Raw genomic sequence first — 21132 nt, 5'->3', positions numbered from 1 at the left:
CCCTACCGCCTGTCAACTATGCTTCCTTGAGATATTCGAGTTCTACCCCAGACAGTAGCAGTCTTGACCTCCTCCTGACACCACTTGTAGCAGACCCTCTTGTCGACGATCATTATAAAATTCTTCGGTCTACGTCTTTTGACTAGAGCAGCTCGGGAAATGTTTGAGAACAGATAAAGCGAAAGTTTAGCGGCGATAACCAAGCTGTACCAAATATTGAGCAATGAGCGCAGAATGCAAACCGAGCGAGGAGTTGACATAGTGTGATTCGCATTTAGACGCGAGCGCGGGTATTAGAAATTACTGTGCCTGTGAATCCGATACCGCACTATTTTACTATATCTAGGTGTATGTTAAAGGGTTACATGTAGTAGCCAATATCTTGCTAGTGTATCACACATACCTACGCCAGCGAAATGACAGGCCGGACAAATTTAATAAATATATCAGGAGCTGGTTCACGGAAGCGATGTGTACTGCTGCCGCAATGCTAACGACAGGATAGCTTCTTGATCGGTAGGTCGTGGGTTCGATCCTCGTCCGGGTCAGACCAAAGACCTGATAAGTAACACTGGTATCCATTACTTCCCCGCTTGGCGCTAATGTATTACTGGGATAGCATGGAGGGGTGGTGCAAGACGTAGAAAGCCGTACAAGGCTATATCTGCAGATTCTGCACCTTCCAGCGGCGGCATATATGCACATCATGCACTCATGATATGCATATTGCATATGCAGTGCACAGATCGTATGTACGTCGGTATATCATGAGTCGGTGCCGCAAAAACATCTAGGACAAAAATAAACTACGTCCTTTCCTGTACATTGTGTAGCTTAACGACATAGTTTATGGGTTATGGATAGTCTATTTATTGTCTGATCTCGCTTCGGGTACATTTGAATGTATTCTGTTTTGTATAGCAATTACAAAGTCAAAGTGGCACATTGTGACAAAGTAAAGCTACAACATGTGAAATATATCCGTGTATAATACAAGGATGTCACTGCCATCTTTAGCGCCGACCCAAACTACTGCGTAAACCGACATGGCAAGGCAATTTTGTACTTTGCATTTTTAGTAACACTTACCAACCCACTTATATTCATTCGATATCGTGGAGTTAGGTACTATTGGTTAGGGTTTTTAGTTTGATTGGTCTATATTCATCGATCTGCAGCATGCAGAACTGCACCGCGCACATTTCCGATCTCTAGCGACCAAACAATGTGAGCATGATTCATTAAAGTTAGACGATTGTAAAATGTGAATGATCCTCGTGATTTCTGTCACGTTTGCCGTTCACAAAACAACATCCGCTACCCTTCAATTATTATGATTGTTGTTTTTGTTATTGAAGTTCGCCAGACAAGAGTCAGGAAAGATTACGCCATCACCCAATATAATTTGTTTTTCTATGCGGCGCACGAGCGGAAGACATTTCACTTTACAACGATTGGAAGGATTCACTTATTTATTAATCCTATGTGAAGCCGCGATTATCGATTCTACCTACATAGGCTAGGCTACTACTGACCGGATTTCGTCTTCAGCTCATGGACAATTGGATGGACATTGCTTTAGCGAGTATATCGACTTATGTGGGATTGCCTGTGTGGCTTTTATTCACATTTCGCCATCAGTTGATTATTTATTAGTTTTCCGATTCAGTGTGTCTCTTTGAGGACACATCTGTGTGTGCTAGCATTTATCTATGAGATCAACATGTAATTAGTCAATAGTCATAGTCTAGTTCGACATCGTTATTTGTAAGAGAACATTCGCATATATTGTCTTTTATGGTTTTTGAAATTGAGCATGATGACAAGCTGATAACAAAATATTATTGCAGAGTGAAATTGATGTGTCATGAGAATACGCCAATATGGTGACTTATTATTTCTATGTATTTCTATCTCACGGTATCAAAAGTTTCAGATTCCGCTCGTCATAATGTTTTGTTACACGCGCGTGACGGGGACATGTATGATAAGCGATCGGGATTTGATTTCCGATTACGCATTGTTCTCACATTTAATCGAATATATAAAATACAAATGTCCTACAAGAGGCATCCACACAATAGCTATTATTTTTGTCGTAATAATTAGATGAATAGGAGACAAGCACATTTCGTGTGAGGTTACTCCAACAATGATTGTTAAGTCATTCAAGACGGAATTATTAAGGCTACGAATGGAGATGTATGTTGTTGTCAAAGTAAATTATGTTTTGTAAATATTGCATTGGCAATTCGTAAATTCTAAGACAAATTTGCAACGACGGTCTTTTTGAAATATACCGTGTGTTATTTGTTCAGTATAGTGATGCTTTGGCGCAGTGCGAAAGATTAGTTTGGACGTTAGCTTGTCTTAATCAAAATCATTATTGTGGTATATATTGCGTGGCACTGGCAGAGCGAATGCAGTTAGACCAATACATTTCTACGATGTTCTAAAAGTTACAGATATCACTAATAATATCTATTTTGATCTTTGTAATAGACCATCACCGACGATTATGGTGTCGCCTTGCATCGGTACGCGAGGAATCAATAAAAGCAATAACTCGTCGTTTAATCGAAGCGTCCCTGTTGATTGCGCCATTCAAGAAAGCTTACCATTACAGTTTCAGCTTTCAGGAATGGATGTAAACTCTTGTGTACACCCAAAACAACGCTATTCAGAACGTAAGAATGTAGCCGCTTCGCGTTCTCGAAGGCTCGGCAAAATCAGGACTACGTTGCCAGCAATTGACACATCTACCAAGGACGACTATATTGGAAAAAATCGCAGGCATATCCAACCGCTTGAGCCCAACCATCCAAAGGCCAGGCCCAAGAGGAAAGAAACTCTATATAAGTTCGAATCTGAACAGGGTCGTGAATGGAATGAAGAATATGGAAAGAGCAAAAGAATCTTCGATGACGTACTTGTTAATGACACAGAGTCTCTGAAATCAACTGTCAATAACCCGTTGCGATTTACGAAGAGCAATAGTTCATTTACAATGCCGACGTTTCACAAACAAACAGCACCCGATGCCAGTTCCGATATGTACAACGTGCATAAATGGCGTCGCAAGAGCAGTCGCAGAAAATACGCCGGAATGGAGTCGTCACCGGTACTAACCCAAAGACTGAAACGGGAGGCTGAAATGAAAAGAACATACAGTTATGGCCTCGGCGACGAAACCTTACCGGGTAATCGAAACGACCGTGCTGTGATCGAGTTAACCAAAAAACCAAGAGTGCCACTGCCCGGAGTGAATATGCTACCGGCCTTGCATATCCACCCTCGGTCGGAAGCCGGCACTTCGGGACGAGAAGAAATCACCCTTCGTTTCGCAAGAAACGCTGCGATGGAACAGCTGGAAAGGCGATTCCACGACAACAGCTGGAAGACCAAACATTCACTTAACGCAAATATCAACGATATGTTCAGCGAGCATGCAGGCTCCGGATACAATACCCTCAATGCGAAATTTAGAAGGGGCGCTCGTTATCTACTGCCAATCCGAAGACAAAACCAGTTTGAAGCTCCCCACCCAAAATCTGAATTCGGAAGCTATTCCTCGCCTGAAGGATATCATAGTCACAGACCACTTCAACCAATAGGCTCTGGCGAATATAATTATAATTCCAGCAACAATGTCGACCATATTTCTACCTCGAGCAAGCCATTCACAGGGAACCCTGAAGTAGAAAGTGCAATCCACAATCACGCAACGGAAAAGCAAGTTCTCTCGGATGCGGTGAAGTTCAAACTATACGACGAAACCTTCAGCGAAGAGACAGTAACTATAGTCGGCAAAGGATCAGAAATGACTACGCTTGAGAAACACTACGCGGCAGATAGGAATGGCAACAGCGTCGGCGATAATAATTCGGTGCACTTCAAGTTAAAAAGCGACATGAAATTGGAAGAATTGAACGCCGCGGCTCATGTGCCAGCGGAAAAAAGATACCCTTTGTTGCCCGAGTTTGCCAAAACCGGATCTTCCCGAAACGCGGAGGCCGTAAAGGTAAAGGGATCGAACAACACGATTCCCAAATCGATGCGACATCACAGTCAGCCATCACCAGAACGCGTGAGAAATAGAGTCTCAAACATTCGTACTAAACGCACTCTGCCTCCGGTGAATTTCAACGACGGAACAATTCGAGGCGATCAAGCTCACGATGAAAACCGCGCGAAAGTAAAGGCGGAACAAGGCATCGGAAAAGGATCGAGAATGTCTCCTCAAGTTCTTTCGCCTACGCGTCAAAATTCTACGTCGTGCAAAACGTCGCCTCTATCGCACGTGTCGAATAACTCGCACAGCGTCAAAGACTCGGCGACCCCCGTGGAATCGACTGCGAGCAGTAAGAACACGACAAGTGAGTTAAGAGCGATTTTGCGAAATGTGATGATAAACTGGTGACATGAGTGCCTGCATGGTTAGTTGCTCAGTGACGGAATGAACGAGGCGAAAACAGAACCTAACTCAGAATTATATCGCTGTCATAAATTTTACGTGCCTACGTGCATAGGCTTCTTATGTTCCTATGTGCAAAAGTAGATACATAATTTGGATTAACATGTACTCGATTTATACCTGGGTATAAGACTGAGGTAGACTCTTATTTAGTGTATCAGGGGTGTATATTCACACCCGTGTATCAGGGGTGGTACACGAGTGAAACATATTTTCGGTATGAGTGCACTGTGAATATATATGGCACTTTGAGGCACAAATTGCGCTTCCACACCCTTTCGATGGGTGGAAATGAGTCAATACACTATATAATGCTAGGGATATATCCTAGGCATGTGTTGGGGTATGTTTTCATGTACCACACCATGATGGCCTTCTAGTAGGCCATGACCACACCTAGGAATCCCAAAACGGCATCAACATAACCCACTACACCCATGGGGATATATCTCTGAGGATTGGTGTATTTAACTCATTTTCACCCATTGGGATGGGTGTGGAAGCACAATCTGGTACCTGAAAGTGCCCTTTACCTGATTTCCACCCCGTAGTATGGTGGAAATCAGATAAATATGACCCTCTCCGCATATGGATTTCAACAATCCCGTTTCGGTATGAAGTAGGCAATGTGTAAGGTGCCTCTATATGCACTGTGTAGTGTGGGTACTGTTGGGTGGTGAGGAGATTGAGAAGCCTATACAGACTTCCAACACCCAGGAAGTCGTTTAGATCGACTTCTGATCCTAATCCATGAAATTGCGAGCTTTGGTACCCATGGACACTATTCGTTTCATTGAAAAGACATAAAACTCCGTACTGCCAGATTTCCCCCTATCATGCACTCACAAATTGTAATTTTCGCCGAACGATACAGGTAGTCGGAGAAAGTCAAAGAAATGGCGTCGCTTCAGTCGAATCGAAACGAAAGGGAGTCCGCAGTTCCAGAGCGCAATCAAACAAACGAAAATGGTGAGTATTGCCTTGCTGAACATTTAGGTAGAAACTATCGACTTGCACCGGGGCTCTGTGCTTCCAATCTCCCAAAATCCCGATTTGAACAGTGTACTATCTTGTGTTCATCTCAGAATAAAACATTGATTTTATCAGGGCTATTTCCATACTGTTATTGGGGATGCATCATTCATTTCGATAACGCCTGTGTTATGATCATGCTTGCTTTCTAGACATATACTATATCTTACAACCTTTCTTGGTTTGTTGTGTTATTTCAGCCAAATATACGATCAATCGAATCAAGATAACCAGTGATCTCTAGTCTTGGGCGTGGTCAAATTTAAACCCTGGGTATATAGGCAGTGGCTTAGCAGCCACATGGCGGTTCTGGCCCTTCGCCAGGGGCGGCTGGCTGCTTGTTGGCAGCAAAATGTGAGGTGATGACCTTTTTTCATAGTTAACACAAGACTCCCAGTAAATATGATTGAAAAGATTGAAACCATTTCGAAATTAGGGCGGCATTTTCAACGAAAGCCAGGGGGCGGCAGTATATATGCTTCTACGCCACTGTATATAGTTCTATATCTCTTCCTTACCCTGCTGCTGATCGAGTTCGTCTTCACACAAGAGTTTATCCATCTTACAATCCGCAATCCTATAATCTATCGCCTTCACGTGGAGGTTAAAGAAATATAACCACAGAATCGGGCAACTAGTGTTCCACATTTTCAGGCCAAGTTGATGAAAAAGTGGCGAACGGTGGCTCGGATCGCGATCATGTTCCATCGTCTATACTACGATCACCACATCATAAGCGACGACAGTTACAACATACATTTCGTGTCGGCGGACAGCCTGCAGTTGGAAAATAGCGGTAAAAAAGAAGTGCTCTTCGACGTGACGGACTACAAAATGAAGAATCAACAGAAACTCTCCGACACGATGAGGAAAATTCTAACAAAGCCGCCGGAACGCCGGTCGCGACAGGATATCAAATTGGTTCGGAATATAGTTATATGCTGTTGTCCGTTTTGGCGGTAATATTGCAAATACGTTGACTTTTATGCAGATCCAAACTACACTGCGCAATGTCAAAGCCGTATCTGATCACTCCGCCCCTATTCAGTTGAATATCGCAAAATACGGATCCGTTGTCGGGTATGTATGTTTGGCATTCTATAATATGTGAGGCAAGGGTGGGCCGTCGGGCTCTCTTGCGTGATCCTGATCCTGCCGATGAAATGCAAAGGTGGCCAGTAACGATGTATACCTCTACTTTTTCGGAGTACTGAAATTGGTTTTGCCTATATGCAGTACTTATACTCAATATAGGTTTTGTTTTTTAGACAACTTCTACTTTTACTTGGATAGTGTTATTACATCCTGCTATCTATTTTAGTGTTATTTAATCCTAATCCCATAGGTGAACTGAACACTAAACAATAATCTCTAATTATGAACAACAGCTTTGCCTCAAGTAAATATATTTTTTCCAATTTTATTCTTCAGATATATGGTAATCGATTGAAAGTCATCGTGTGTAGGTATTTTTGAAAGCCATTTCGCAGTAGCGTCAGCATCAATCAATGACGCAAACGGTGTTTTTATAGCCGCTCTCAAAGTTTGCATAAGGGTTTTTGATTCTGGAGATACAGCGCGCTATCTCTGACCACTTGAAAGTATGGCGATAAGATTATCCAATTGTCCCCCACCGCCCTCTTCTAGGATGTATTGTGATTTGCCTTTCAATCGAAATGTATAGGTAAACTATCATCAAAACGATATACAGTTGCTATTACATTGAAGTAGATATCCTTATCTCCGTTTATTTGGTATATTTATTTTCACAAGCATCAACTTGACCAGGGATCTCAATCTTTGTATGTTTCTCACACTTTCACTGTCGATGATATAAAATTATATAAATAGTTACGTTGACACGGTTATGTGTATTGTGTACTGGTGTTCTATAGTAGGCTATGTGAGAGACCACCAAGTAATCATGACGAGTACAGCAAATAATGATACCTAACATGTCCTCGTAAGTACTTTTCGATCATATATTGTACTCGAGATTTCTAAGATGCCACTCATATTCAACGCACTAATACTTTAAGTTAATTGCACATAAACAACATCGCTATTGAGAATCCAAGAAACTGTGTGTTGATGTCCTATGTCCATATCATTAGGGGCTCAGTTCCACTAATGACTCATGGTGGGGTTTCCGAGACCCCAATGCATGTCTGCCACAGTTACGAATAAATCTGTTTATATCAGTTTATTGCAGTCTATGAATAATATAGCAACTTGACCAAGCCGGTATTTCCTTCACCAAATCAATCACAAATTATCCACTGCCAAAGGTGCATCATATGGATGTATTTCACGCATATATTAAGATTTCCAAACATATTAGATTCTAAGCGAAATATATGGATGATATTGTCGGTACCGTGTGTCTTTGCATTGAACAAATGCTTCCAATCTGTTTCTATGTCGGTGTTACAGAAGCGCGTTTCGCCATGGCTGATATACACAGATATATCTGCGCGAAATCGCACTATACAGCAAATACCGTATATCTGTTTTGAATGCAGGTTCACCAACAAAAGGGTTGTAGTTCTTGAAGATAGAGTCCCGCTCAATTTCTATGTACTCCTGGCCGGGTCAGCGGTCATGATCAAGAAAGACGAGAGCGGAAACACGAACCCGATTGCCTTTCTCAAGAGAGGGGACGTGTTTGGTGTTAGTATACGTTTCTTGATGTTTGTGCGTAGGCCTACCATTTATGTGTACAACTTGCCGCATCCCGTGAAAATTCGTAAGAGAGTCTGGTTAAGTATTTTGCAACGAAATATCGTCACAAACAATTAACCATACCACCACACGAATGAAAAAAAAACGATTCTATACAGAACAAAACGAAACTGCTCTCTCGCATAATTGCTGTATGATTAGGTGTTCATTCAATGTTCGTAACGTGCATATTGTACACTGCACACCACACAGGCTGCAAGAGAATTTATGCTCGATATATTGTTTCGTCGCTTTTCCAGGAACGCGAGATTATAAATAACGAAAATTGGAGTTGGAGTGTAGTGACAGTTGATCCGTGCGAGTTTCTCCTGATTGATAGAAATGATTATATGACGATATTTCTTGCTGGTGGGACTGGCGGTCTTCTGAGTGATCCAGACCGTGGAAAATTCGTCAAGTGGGTATTTTATTTACATACTCACTTTGGGAAATATAGGATTCCCAAAGACGTTTTTTCGTATGTACGGTGGGATCAGCCGGTGAACATTTCAATGGCGAATATGCGTCGATATTAGGCCCATGAGACCTATTCTCGGAATTTGATGCTACAACTATATAGCATGTATAATGTATATATGGAGGATCGTATTTTTCGTAGTAGCGTACATTACTACTACAACAACACGAACAGAATTGAATTTTTGCAGAAATCTTTCATTGTTCCAAGGGTGGCCGATGCATCTTCTCAATTCAAACCCGAATCGTTGCATATTCCGCTATTTCAAGCGAGGGGCCCTTCTGGCTCGGGACACCGAAGAAAGCGAATGGATCTTCGTGATTAAATCGGTAAGTTACATAAACGCACTTGTCTCGATGACTAGCGTACATTCATGTAGAGCGAAAAGAAATATTCAAGGATCCCGACATATTACTGTTGTGTGTTATAGTGATGCTTACCGGGATATTAGTATGAAAATCCATGGATGCTTATCGCGACTTATGGTTTCATCCGGGATCGCTGAGAACAGATCGTCCAATATAATTTACTGCGAATAGCCATTGCTGATATATCCAGAATATGTCTTCATTCAGGCTGGGCGCAACGATTCAAGTATTCGGATCGAGTATTCCTTGTAATGGTTCGAACAGTGGTGTTAGAGACGATTTTCGAAGTACTAAACTAAAACGCCCCTTTCCACTAAGAATTATTATTAACGAGTATAATAGTTTCTGTACTTTTTTATCACCGTGCAAGCACTGCGATTGAAGGTATCACAGCATCCAAAACATAAAGCTGGACGCAGTTGCGCACGCCTTTCCTTTCCTTTCCTTCCTTTCCTTTCCTTTTCCTTTTTTAACTAAACATTTTTTACAGCCAGACTGTTCAGAGTCAAGTGTACCGGTTTGATGCTGGTGTGATCAGACTAGATGACCTTCACGGTCTTATCGATCATTCTTATCTAATACCGAATACTGTGCATGCATATTTTCTGTACCACCATCACTGCCGTTTGTTATGTATTTTGGTTGGTTGAAGATAAAGACTCTCTCTCTCTTTCTCTTTCTCTCTGATGCTAGTGGAAATAAGATGCCTATGAATTCGTGATCAACCCACAACATTATGCATGGTCGAAAAATAAATTATCTTCATGCGGTGTCGAACTAACGGCTAAGCGATTTATTTTCCGATATATGATCTCGCAGGGAAGTTGTTCAGTACTGAAACCGATGAAAGTGGAAGCCGCGACCGACGCGGAAATATTTCGTAACCTGATCGACGAACAGACTGCGAAATTCTCGGCGAACTCGCAGTTGAAACTCGTCGAGCGCATCGCGAAAAGCAATAAAGAAGATCACCTGCGTAAACTCGAGGAGGTGGAAAAGAAAATGGAAGGGGAAAGAGCGCCGTTAACTTCGTACCAGCAAATTGAAATCGGTAGAGTCTTCATTCTTCTTTCGTATATTTAGGGTTTCAGAGCAGTCGTTGATCTTCAGAGGTGATGGAAAAAGTAAGCATTGGTACTCAAGTAGTGGCGTAAATTTACGCTACATTATAAGTGAAAGTAGTGAATATTCAAGACATGTCAAAACTATTTCAAGTGCAAGTATAGAAATTGAAGGTATGAAAAGTCGCAGCAGTTAATCGGAGATGGATACTTTGCAAATCGCAAGATGCATCTTCTCGACTAACGGGAAATGACTACCACATCAGATATATAAGCGCAATTTTTTGAAAACATTTTCAGTTACCGCGAGACTGGTCCTATTACCACCCGAAATTACTTTTTACTTTACAAAATCAAAGTAAGTTATTATTCCGTAAAGCAGAAGTGGAAGTAATCGAAAAACATAATCACAAGTAGTGCAAATATAGGCTTAACCTATACTTGATTACTCCGAAGAAGTATAAGTACTTTGTTACTGATCACTGACCAGCTCTGTTGATATTACTGAAATATAAGTAGATGAGACACCGTAAAGTTATATTGATGGTATATCAGGGGTCACCAACATGCGGCCCGCGAAGTCATATTTTGCGGTCCGCGACCTAATTTGAAAGTTCGAAAGAACGCTTAGTAAAGCATTTTCAAATGCTGAAATTGATTTCAGTTTAAACATATTGTTGTTGTTCAAAGTAAGCTATTCTCGTGTGCCCATATTCATCACTAGCTAATACGGCTTCAGCGATGGTAATATCATTCCATGGAGGAAGAATTTGCTGATATGAATGGGCATTTGGGCATATTGCCTTAACGTGCAATGTCCCACCTCTGCCAAGGCCGAGACGACTTGACTTCCTCATTAATGGTAGTTTTGAATTATTCTTGAAATTTTATTTGTGTTATGCGCGGTTCAATGCGAGCTGATTTTCGATTTTAATATAGTAGTGTCCTTTGTAACCTGAGCCCCACAGTACAGATGCGAACAGCAGAGGAAAATGGTGCGCCCCATAGATAAATACAAATTTGTAATCGTGTTCATTTGTTTGTGATATAAGCCCACGGTTGGACTAATCCAGTATATTTCCACTATATACCGACAATTCTGGTGAGAGATCAAGAAATAACAGCATGTAACAAAGGAGACTAATAACAATTGGTCCATCCAAAGATGCAACGCAGAATTAAGAACTTCCTTAAATTTTCGAAGATACCCGCCGCATCAACTCTACCGGTGAATCTGATCACATGGGCTGAGAAAGGATAAATATTTGACAGTAATATTCACTCATGAAAATGAAAGATTTTTCGCGCTTGGCGCGACTAGAATACAAACCCCTGTGGGCCACAGGCTGTGGCTATTCATAACATGACTCTACTCACGATTTCCGTGCGCATTAAGCTAATATGAGTAAATAGATTAGTCCGTGGCTCACTGGCAATGGACAATTGGACATGGGCATGGGCAGTTTAATGTTGGCATTTGACCTCCAGTTAGTTCTACGACTATATGCACTGGAATGCGGCCGTAGGCTACATAAGTAATCAAAATGCGGCCGCGAATAGTAAAAGGTTGGCCACCCCTGCTTTAGTTGCTGAGTAGTGTTGTCAGGCATCGTGCGCAGCTCATAGTACAAAATAGAATGAAAGTATAAGGGTCATGATTTTTTTTGTATTTGTATTTCTTCAATAAAAGACTATTTCTTCTGTGGTGACTATGCCCGTCGTCCATGTTAGAGAGCACAGAGTTGTACTGATGTAGACGTGGCTGACGTGGTTGCTAAACTGCGTTGCCTATTCTTATCTCGATATTGAATTCATGCGGCCCGCGGCCTTTACAAACTTTGAAAAGTGGCCCGCGACCCGTTTTGAGTTGGCGACCCCTGGTATATATTTTCGATTTTCGAGACATCCTATAACTACTTCAAGTGAAAGCACCAGCTAGCTTCCTTACTGACCCGTTTTGGGTTAGGCCTATGTACAACTATAAGCAGAGTTCAAGGCCAGCAGTAGCGAAGTACTTCCACTCTTTCAGAGTACTCAAGTACGTTTTGCCTACTTGTATTGCTTACTTAAGCGGTTACGATGTAAGACTCTATCTATACCGAACGATTCTCAGGTTTTAGGCAAAACTTGGTCAATACTATGCTTAATTTTTCACTTGCTTGGAAATCGTTACTTGTACTTGTACTGAAGTAGAAAGCGTGGTGTTGGTAATCATCGTGTAGGTAATTATTGCGTGGCCTTATATTGCACCGCGGTGATGGGTACGGTCATTCCTTCCTTGTCGAGATGCCGCTTAGTTGCATGTCTCGCTAATATTATAGTAGACTGCTCTAACTTAGACCCTATATCCCGATATACCACGTTACCTCTATTTCTAATTGAGTAGCAACGATGACTACTTTGTCGACCTCTGTAATAGAGCCTGTAGAAATATATTGTTCACGATTTGGTGAGCATACGGCCTAAGTTCGATGCGAGTCGCTAAAATGTCTCAGTAATCTCGCGCAATTCATTTTCCAATTTCCAACACAACTATCTTTTTATGTGACACAGCTACGATCCTGAAAGAACTCAGCATAGAGCTGAACGGCTCTTCGCTTACGCCAGTAATAGAAGAGCAAGAAGACTCCGAGAACGAAGTGTCTCAATCCCCAACCGCGATGACCGCGTCAGCTGCCATGGTCGAACCCAGCGTGCAAGTGCGAGTAAGCAGGATATCCGATCGCGAATCGATTCCGAGAACCCCGAGCCCGATGAAAACAGCGTATCTGCAGACCGGATATTCGTCTCCAGTTAAGCACGAGGGGGTATCTGGACAATTACTGGAATCGGAGGGAAATGCTAAGCCTGCAAAAACGAACATGGCGGTTCAGCCATCGGAAATGGCTTCCGAGGATTATAACGATGCGCTCTCAAATAACGGGACCGGCGACTCAGATTACGCTTTCTACCAGTTTGGTGTAAGTTCTTGCAGCATGGTTCGGTAGCAGTTGGTTTTCAACCTAGAAGTGTTTGTATTTTTGCTGGGGTTGTGAAGGTGCTGGCATTTAAATTACTATTCTAATTTAATTTAGCAGTCGGCTTCTCAAATATCCCATAGGTCTGGGCGAAGGTAATGACCCTTCGTTTTATTTTATTAGTAATCAGCTGGAACGCGGAACACTTGCAAATCGTAACCAGGGTCGCTACCACGAAAAAGATAAAAGCGAGCACCTGAGGGATGCGATTCCGAATCGAGTAATAAGGCTTCGAATTGAGTCGAGATTCGAGTATCACTCATAACGTCACGACAGTATGACTAGGGTTGCATTTAAAACAAATGGTTGTTTAAAACACGTTTTAAACAGTGTTTTAAACAATGGCATTTAAAAAAAAAAAAACAGAATTGTGCTTTTTTTCAAGTTGTAGAATTATGCCGTAAGTGTGTAAATACTTTCCAAAAAACATTTTCTATGAGGCTACGGACGATTACCACCCGATATAGCCGACGTATACGATATGAGATGGTTGGAACCCGCGAAATAGTCGGTTGGTACGGAATGCATGTTCTGATGATGATGGCGACTGCCGACCGTAAAAATGCTGCATGACGATGTACTCCTGGTCCATGTTCCCTCTGAGCTGCGCATGTGCGCAATTGCGCAATTGTGCAGTGCTGACACGGTCTCTGCGCACAGAAAATCTAAGCTGATCACAAAAAATCCGAAGTGATGACCTTTTTTATCAGTCGTTACGTACTGTTGTCCAAGGGACCGCGCAGTGAGTTGGTGAGTGCGCGCGAGATATTTTTGGTCCATAGATGACGGGGGCTGGAAGCCTATTTCGTCATGAGTTATATTTACCCTATTTTTTCAATTGTCAATTTCAATCCACTATGACGTCAAAATTGAATATTCGTGACGTCATTGCTTAAAAAAAACAATAAAAAAACATGTTTTAAACAAGGGCCTGGTTTTAACCATTTCCGTTTTAAATTGATTTTTGTTTTAAACACGACCCTAAGACTGACTTTTAGGGCGGAAATCATAAAGTTCGATTATTATCGATAAAGTCGATTATAGCGTTCATCAGGATTTAACAACCCAGGATTAAGGAAACCGGTTGATCGCAGCGCATAAAGTTCGTTTTAATCTCATGATTTAACAAACCGGAACAATCTATAGTTATCTATAAAAACTGCGTATGTTGTGTAATGTTCCTATGCGCAAATATTTCCGATAATGATCATGAAGATTTTCTCCTAGGTAGGCCTATATTGGCTTCACCAAACAACAGAGAATCATGCAACAGATAACACCGCTTGATTTAAAACTCGGGACACCTTGAGTAATAACCGCGCGTAACCTTATCCAACTTTTTGTGTCGCGATTAACAGTTTTTAATCAGATGGTTAGGATTTTCCCGGATCAGCTAACTTTATGATCTCCGCCCGTAAATTTCAAAATTGTAACCGCAAACATAGAAACGCCAGTTTCGCTATATTAAAATGGTATTGGTACTATTTGACGCAATCTATTTTTAGCTCTTTTATAGCAGTACCGATTATTTCGCTCCCCCCAACGTGTGCACTGTGCAGCTTTGTGCTAACATGTCTTGGATGCTGGATTGCATGGATTCAAGGCTCCCACGGCGAGAAGACAGCATTCAAACCATGATTCATGTTGACAAAATAATTTGTATTTTAGCGAGGGGCGTGTAATTTCACTACTGAAAAATTGTGTCTTTTATTACTCGACCCGAATTGTTACAATTGATACTCGATTTGGATTCAAGTTCTCAAATCTTTGCGTCCAGCCTATTTCGTGAATAATTAATATCGATAAATCGCGATTATGCCCGAGTAAACCGCGTTAAGGCTAATAGAGTTCAAATGCTAACGCGTTGTATTCACAGAAGATCTTACATCCATTCTGAGAAGCAAAGTTTCGTCATTGATTTGGTTGGAGAATGACGTCATAATTTCATAAATTTATTCTTTTGTCGGCCCGAATCAGAATATGCGGCGCCGATGATATTTTACTATACTATTTTTGTCACAGCGACCTGAATCGCTTGGAGTTAAACAAAAAGAGGATACGGAGAAACTGAAACCCGTGTATATCAACATACGCAAGTTGACGAAAGGGAATAGTTTCGGGTTGGACTCAATTCTCTTTCACGACCAACCAAATATGGCTCTGGTCAGCAACGGTGCGGAATGCTTGCTGTTGAATAAGAAATTCTACCTCGACAACCTGCCGGAAGATGCACTAAAGACTCTGCGGGAAGTGGTAAGCTACGGTTTTATCTATATCTAATTCAATGAATATATTGAAAATATCTGGTAGCTTAAAACCATCTCTCACGCTGATTATGTTCGTTTTCGTGCTTTTGCAGGAGCATCCTTACCCTTCTGATATCGAATTGCTTGAATCATATCGGCGATTGATGTCTTGGGGAGCCTTCAAGAGACGAACAATTAACGAGGCGTTCCAGCGTATTGCAAAAGCTAGACTGTGAATAGGCCTATATAATATAACAAAAACTGTGATGGTCGTGATATGAAGTAACGTAAAGCAAACACGCATATATCCGAAAATATAAGTTGATAATTATATGTTCGACCTATTGTCGGCTGTGACATATGCTGCCCTACACATCTTCATATTGGCCGAAGCTTCTGGACCATCCTATTCAAAATCAGTGTGTTGTTTATTTCGGTGGTTCTCAATCGGGGGTCCGCGAAACCTCAAAATTTGTAAAGTTGTTGGTAACCTAATTTGTATTTTTTAATATAGAGAAGTCACAAGGCAGTTTTGATTCATAACTGCTAAAACTTCATAATCCACATAATCAGAATGGTCGTCTATGAAATATTGTAGAATGGTCGTCTATGAAATATTATGATATATTTTGATTGCCAAATTGCCAATAGCCTATACTGATACAAACGTATTGTTTAGGCATGTTTTGGTTGGGGTTTGGAGTTAATTTGTTTGCAAAACTCCATTTTCTCTTGTGATATGCATAATCGCGATACCAGAATAACTTCAAGATGAGCTGCAAGGTAGAAATGACTAAGCTGGACGTTATGTTCGCTAAAAATCGATCGCTCAATTTTGGTGTCATCACTGTCATATATATTGTGATCATATATCCAAAGGTGTCGCTGGAAACGTTGCGAGTTCCGCCGCCACCAATCTTTGTGGAAATGGATTTTTGACACTCGTTCATATCAAATAGACGGCGCGTATTTTCAAGACACTACCGCGAATTTCACGAAATTCTGCCGCAGAATTCGCTTTGAAATATTGAAAGCCTTCGCCATTTCTACATAATATGATGTTCGATTCAAGAATGGTGCTTTTTTTGCTGTTTATCACTATCCTGCAGTTGATATTTGCACTGGACAGATGAAGGCTGCATGATAATAGAGCTAATTTTGAACTAAAATTTTGGGGTCCGTGACGGTTCAAAAGAGGACCTCGAAGACAAAGGTTGAGAACCACTGGTTTATTTTGTAATACTCACTTTTTACATATGCAATGTTGCTGATAATATAGCCTAATTGTCTCCGCGATAATTTTCCTAATATATATTGTAAAACTAAGTGCTGGACATTAGAAATTTTCCAATTCAGTGGTTTTAAAGTACATCAGAGAATATTATGACGTCTCAGATCTATATAGCCATTATATGTAATGTAGTGTCCATATGCCTTACAATATTTTGCAGCCGTTGAGACGTTTTGAAAGTCAGTTCGTTTGGAGAATCACGCTAAAAGATGTATGGATGAATGACTTGTCATGATTGACTCGACTCACTGTCCTAAAATGACATGACTTGACTAGAACACAACGCATGAGAAACGTGAAATGACTCGTACTCAAACTCTTGAGTCTATTTTCAAGTCATTTAATATTTTACTTTACAAAGCATATTCTTATACCCTTTCTAAGAAGTGATCACGTCATCAATACAAGCAGATTCTGCTGAATGGATATACTAGTATCCGCCCGAGATTATGCCGAACCACGATCTGACATACGGACTACGCCTACTGACCGATGCCGCGTGATTTTCATCGCTATCCATTTTATGTAATCTTCCGTTACTTTTCATTCAATGTGCTCTGTGCATGCCCCTAATTTGAATGCGACCAGTTGGTGTTTGACTACTCCAAGTCGTGTCGATACCTACGTGATCTTATCGCAATTTCGTGGTGTTTTAAATTGATGAAAATATTAATTAAACGAATCAGAAGCAGAATACTATGCTTTCTTACTGGATTCCGTTTCCATTTATGTTTTCAACGTGGTTAATTATGGAACCGTTAGCAGCGAAATCACAGACAAATGAACGACTATACGACATGTCGTAATGACATTGGCTGACAATATGATATCCCTACAACCATGCATCATTTTTTCAATACTAGTATCGTTTGTGTTGAAATAGCTGATGCTGCGCAAAGTTTTGTGCATCACATATGTGTGAATCCGTGTTGGATTATATATGCGACATTCCAGTGGCGGCTCGTCTTATAGGGCAACTGGGGCATTGCCGCACCTAAAATTGTGTTCAATAACAATTATGTACCATTTATAGGCGCACAGCAATCAATGTATACCGAAATCACAGCGAAGCCCGCATTCTACGTGCTTTCCCTTGTAAATTCCCATACCTAGCGATGTCTCTGCGAAAATCGAATTCTCTTCTGTGTTTTCGCTTTGTGAATGCCTAGCCGGGGCTTGCCCCGGTAGCGCTCATAACAAGCTTTCACTGTCTGTTCTCTCAAAGCCGCGCACAATAAAGAGACGGTGATTTACTCTCTCCTATTCATAAAATTACCGAGCAAGTGGGGCGACCTTGCCTGGTTGCCCCTAAGGTGTGATGTAACAATCGTGTCTATATCTTAACTCGGTTACCGTCATAAGCGTTGAGTCGCCCTTTGCTGGTATAGGTCGATTTTGACGATGTTTCGCACCATGATAATTCTTGAAACTAGGTATGTTATGCCGTGAAGGTCGTATTTAACACTGCTTCAAGTTTCAGGGTTGTTACTTAAAGTGTAGGGTAGTAATTTCGTTTCGAAAGTTGACTGTGTGCTGATCCGTCATGTATCACAAACAGATTTTACTCAAAAGCGGGTATTGGTCTCCATTGATTTTGACGATGTTCCATACCGAGATCGGTCATGACATCTCGCATAGTTAGTCTTAGTGTTAGTATCGATCGCCGTACCAAGTTTTAAGTTTATCACTGAACTATGTGGGTGGTAATGTAGTTTCCTAAGTCGAGTGAGAGCTGACTCACCATTTATCACTAACAGATTTTACGCAATACCGGTCTTGGTCTCTATCGATTTTAACGATGCTCCATACCTTCATCGGTCTTGAGCTTTTGGACGGTAGGCTATATCTTGATTTCAGTATCGAACGCTGTGCCAAGTCCCGAGGTTGACACTCAATGATTAGGGCAGTAATTTCATTAGCGAGGTCGAGTATGGTAGGCCTAACGCTGACTACATTGCGGATTTCACGCAAAAGCCGGTGTTCGTCTGTGCTAATTTTAACTGTGTTTCATACTGAGATAGGTGATGAGTTGATGATCTCGTGAAACACTTAACTAAGATTCTCGGTTTACATTCAAATATTTGCTTTATTTTTTATTTTCCAATGTCAATTTCACCGTGAAATTGTGGCCTTCAAGCCATTTGCTGACAACCCCATGTTCAGCGCGTTAGCTATAGTTCGCTTTCGATGACGGTTAACAGCTGATCAATTGATCAGCCTATTCCTCCATATATTTTACGCAAAATTCAGTGTTTTTACGCAAGACTCGGCCCTTATCTGCCTGGAGATTGTCCATTGATCTAATCGTACACGGGAGGAAAGCGCACTCTTACCTTTTCCCAACGTATTGCGATAAAAAATGAAAGGCTGACGTATAAGCGAGGATAAGGACGCCTTGTTATACACTTTTACACTGCTGGTGCCAGGGGACAGTGTCTCTAGTTCTACCGAAATTGGGCATCGTGATCTGAAGCATGTGGTCTACTGCAAACGGTGTCTCGATATTACCCGATGGTCGACATTGCTCGGCTCGAGTTGACTTGCTTATATTCCAATACATCTTTTTCCGAAGTAGTAACCACTATTGAACTTTTAAAATTCCTATAGTTGATAAATCGCTTTCAATCAACTTTGCTGCAGTAATTAGGCTCGATGCGTTAGCTGTGCTCCCGATTCTCAACGCTCTCATTCTGGGCATTCCAGATTCCAATGAACTCATCATTGCACAATGAACATTTTGCAACTATGAAATCACGCCGCGTGCGATAGGCCTACTGATTCAAACGTTAAAATATGCAGGTAGGAACTACTGTATTTCATATTTTCTTTCGAATAATTTGAAATACGTAAGTCTTGTTTACCATGCCTAATGTCTATACCGCATACAAACTGTGTGTGACCACCACGAAGTCACATTTCACGTCGGAATACACCATCGTGACGTCATTTAGACAATTAAAATCGCGTACACCCCTTGCCGCACCACCCGATATTATCACAAAGCCGCCACTGCGACATTCCTAAATTTCGAGTTGACCTTCCCGAAGTGGGTCGCATAATATAGTTTCACGAAAACTGGGCCACGAAATTAAAAAGTCTATAAAAACCCCTGACCCAGAATAATTAAAATAGGCCTATATCCCAATGATGAAGAAATATACAAATAATTGATATTTTTTAAAATTCAATAGTCTTTCCGAAACCGTTGCATTGTTTGTATTGGAACAACTGGTGTAGCCTACCTCAAGGATCAGTTCTCGGGCCCCTGCTGTTTATAATTTACATCAATGATATTGGTCATTTATTTGACGATGACATCACGCTGTTTGCTGATGACACCAGTCTAGTTATACCCGGTAAAAAATTATCTGATGCATTTCACAACATTAACACTAAGCTATCGACAGTGTCAAAATGGATGGCATCTAACCAACTTCAGCTCAATGCCTCCAAAACCAAAACTCTTGTGTTTCATACACAAGTGAATCGAAGTGAAATTATAGTAAATAACGCACATCTTGATACTCATAAAACTGTTAAATATCTTGGCATTATCATTGATGATAAACTCGGATGGTCTGATCATATCAACAATATCAAAACTAAAATCTCGCGTGGTGTCGGGGCTCTCTATCGCCTTAAAAAATTTGATTCCTCATCAAACTCTCAGATCAGTCTACTATGCCTATTCTGGGCTCACCCCCCCCCCGTGTCGTTGTTCTTACGACGAGAAAAAGCCCAGAAAAAACGACAAAGAAAGAAATAGAGCAAGTAATAACTTATAAAAAGGACCGACGAAGAATGAATAACATCGAATAAGACTGTACCATCGGGCACTAGGTCGAGGCGGATGCCTGTTCAAGAGGCGCCAACTGGTTGGTCGTTCGATATCCCCCTATTATGTTCATTACATCGCATTGTGTGTCTTGTATATCGCATTATACATTGTGTGTGTGTCTTGGGCAGATGAAAATATAATCTGTCCATTGATTGATTGATCTGGCGATTTCAGTTATGGGAGGAAGGGGGTATTGTTGATGAAATTTGGCATGATTAGAGTTTCACTGTTTATTAATCTCGTGCATCTGTCGAAAATAGGTTACAGAAACTTTTTCACGGTTTCTGACGTGAATCCGGCAGAATGGTTGGAATCTGGCTATTTCAGTTCTGGGGAGGAAGTGGGATTTTGACCTAGTTACCCTATGGGAATGTCGATTAAATTTGGTAAGGTCAATGTTCTAATGTCGGTACATATTTTGTAATTTTCAATAATATGATTTATAAAATATGGGGATTTGAGATACATACGTTTCATGTGCAGCACGAAATCAAACGAATTAGTGGGTAAATTTCGATGGAAACTGTTGTGGCCAACTTCCCTCAGGCTGAAAGCCTCAGCAGATAGTAGTAGGCTAATTAGTAATTACTCAAGAAGGATTTGGGA

The 21132-nt window shown here is 41.1% G+C and overlaps 1 protein-coding gene across 1 annotated transcript; it reads left to right on the top strand.

Moving 5' to 3' along the window:
• The first annotated feature begins 753 nt into the window (after positions 1–753).
• On the top strand, positions 754–17402 carry LOC145454519 (uncharacterized). The gene is made up of 11 exons (XM_080332505.1): positions 754–4376; positions 5349–5443; positions 6161–6427; positions 6498–6586; positions 8029–8176; positions 8488–8645; positions 8896–9034; positions 9893–10124; positions 12688–13094; positions 15174–15404; positions 15511–17402. Exons 1-11 carry the CDS (start codon positions 2519–2521, stop codon positions 15631–15633), a joined length of 3747 nt encoding a protein of 1248 aa, XP_080188631.1. The 5' UTR covers positions 754–2518; the 3' UTR covers positions 15634–17402.
• The last annotated feature ends 3730 nt before the right edge of the window (positions 17403–21132 follow it).

Source organism: Botryllus schlosseri, chromosome 13 (assembly GCF_051294905.1).
Source record: "Botryllus schlosseri isolate E-star chromosome 13, Bs_hap1, whole genome shotgun sequence".
In the NCBI taxonomy this organism is placed as follows: Eukaryota; Metazoa; Chordata; class Ascidiacea; order Stolidobranchia; family Styelidae; genus Botryllus; species Botryllus schlosseri.
This window is presented reverse-complemented; position numbering and strand designations above follow the sequence as displayed.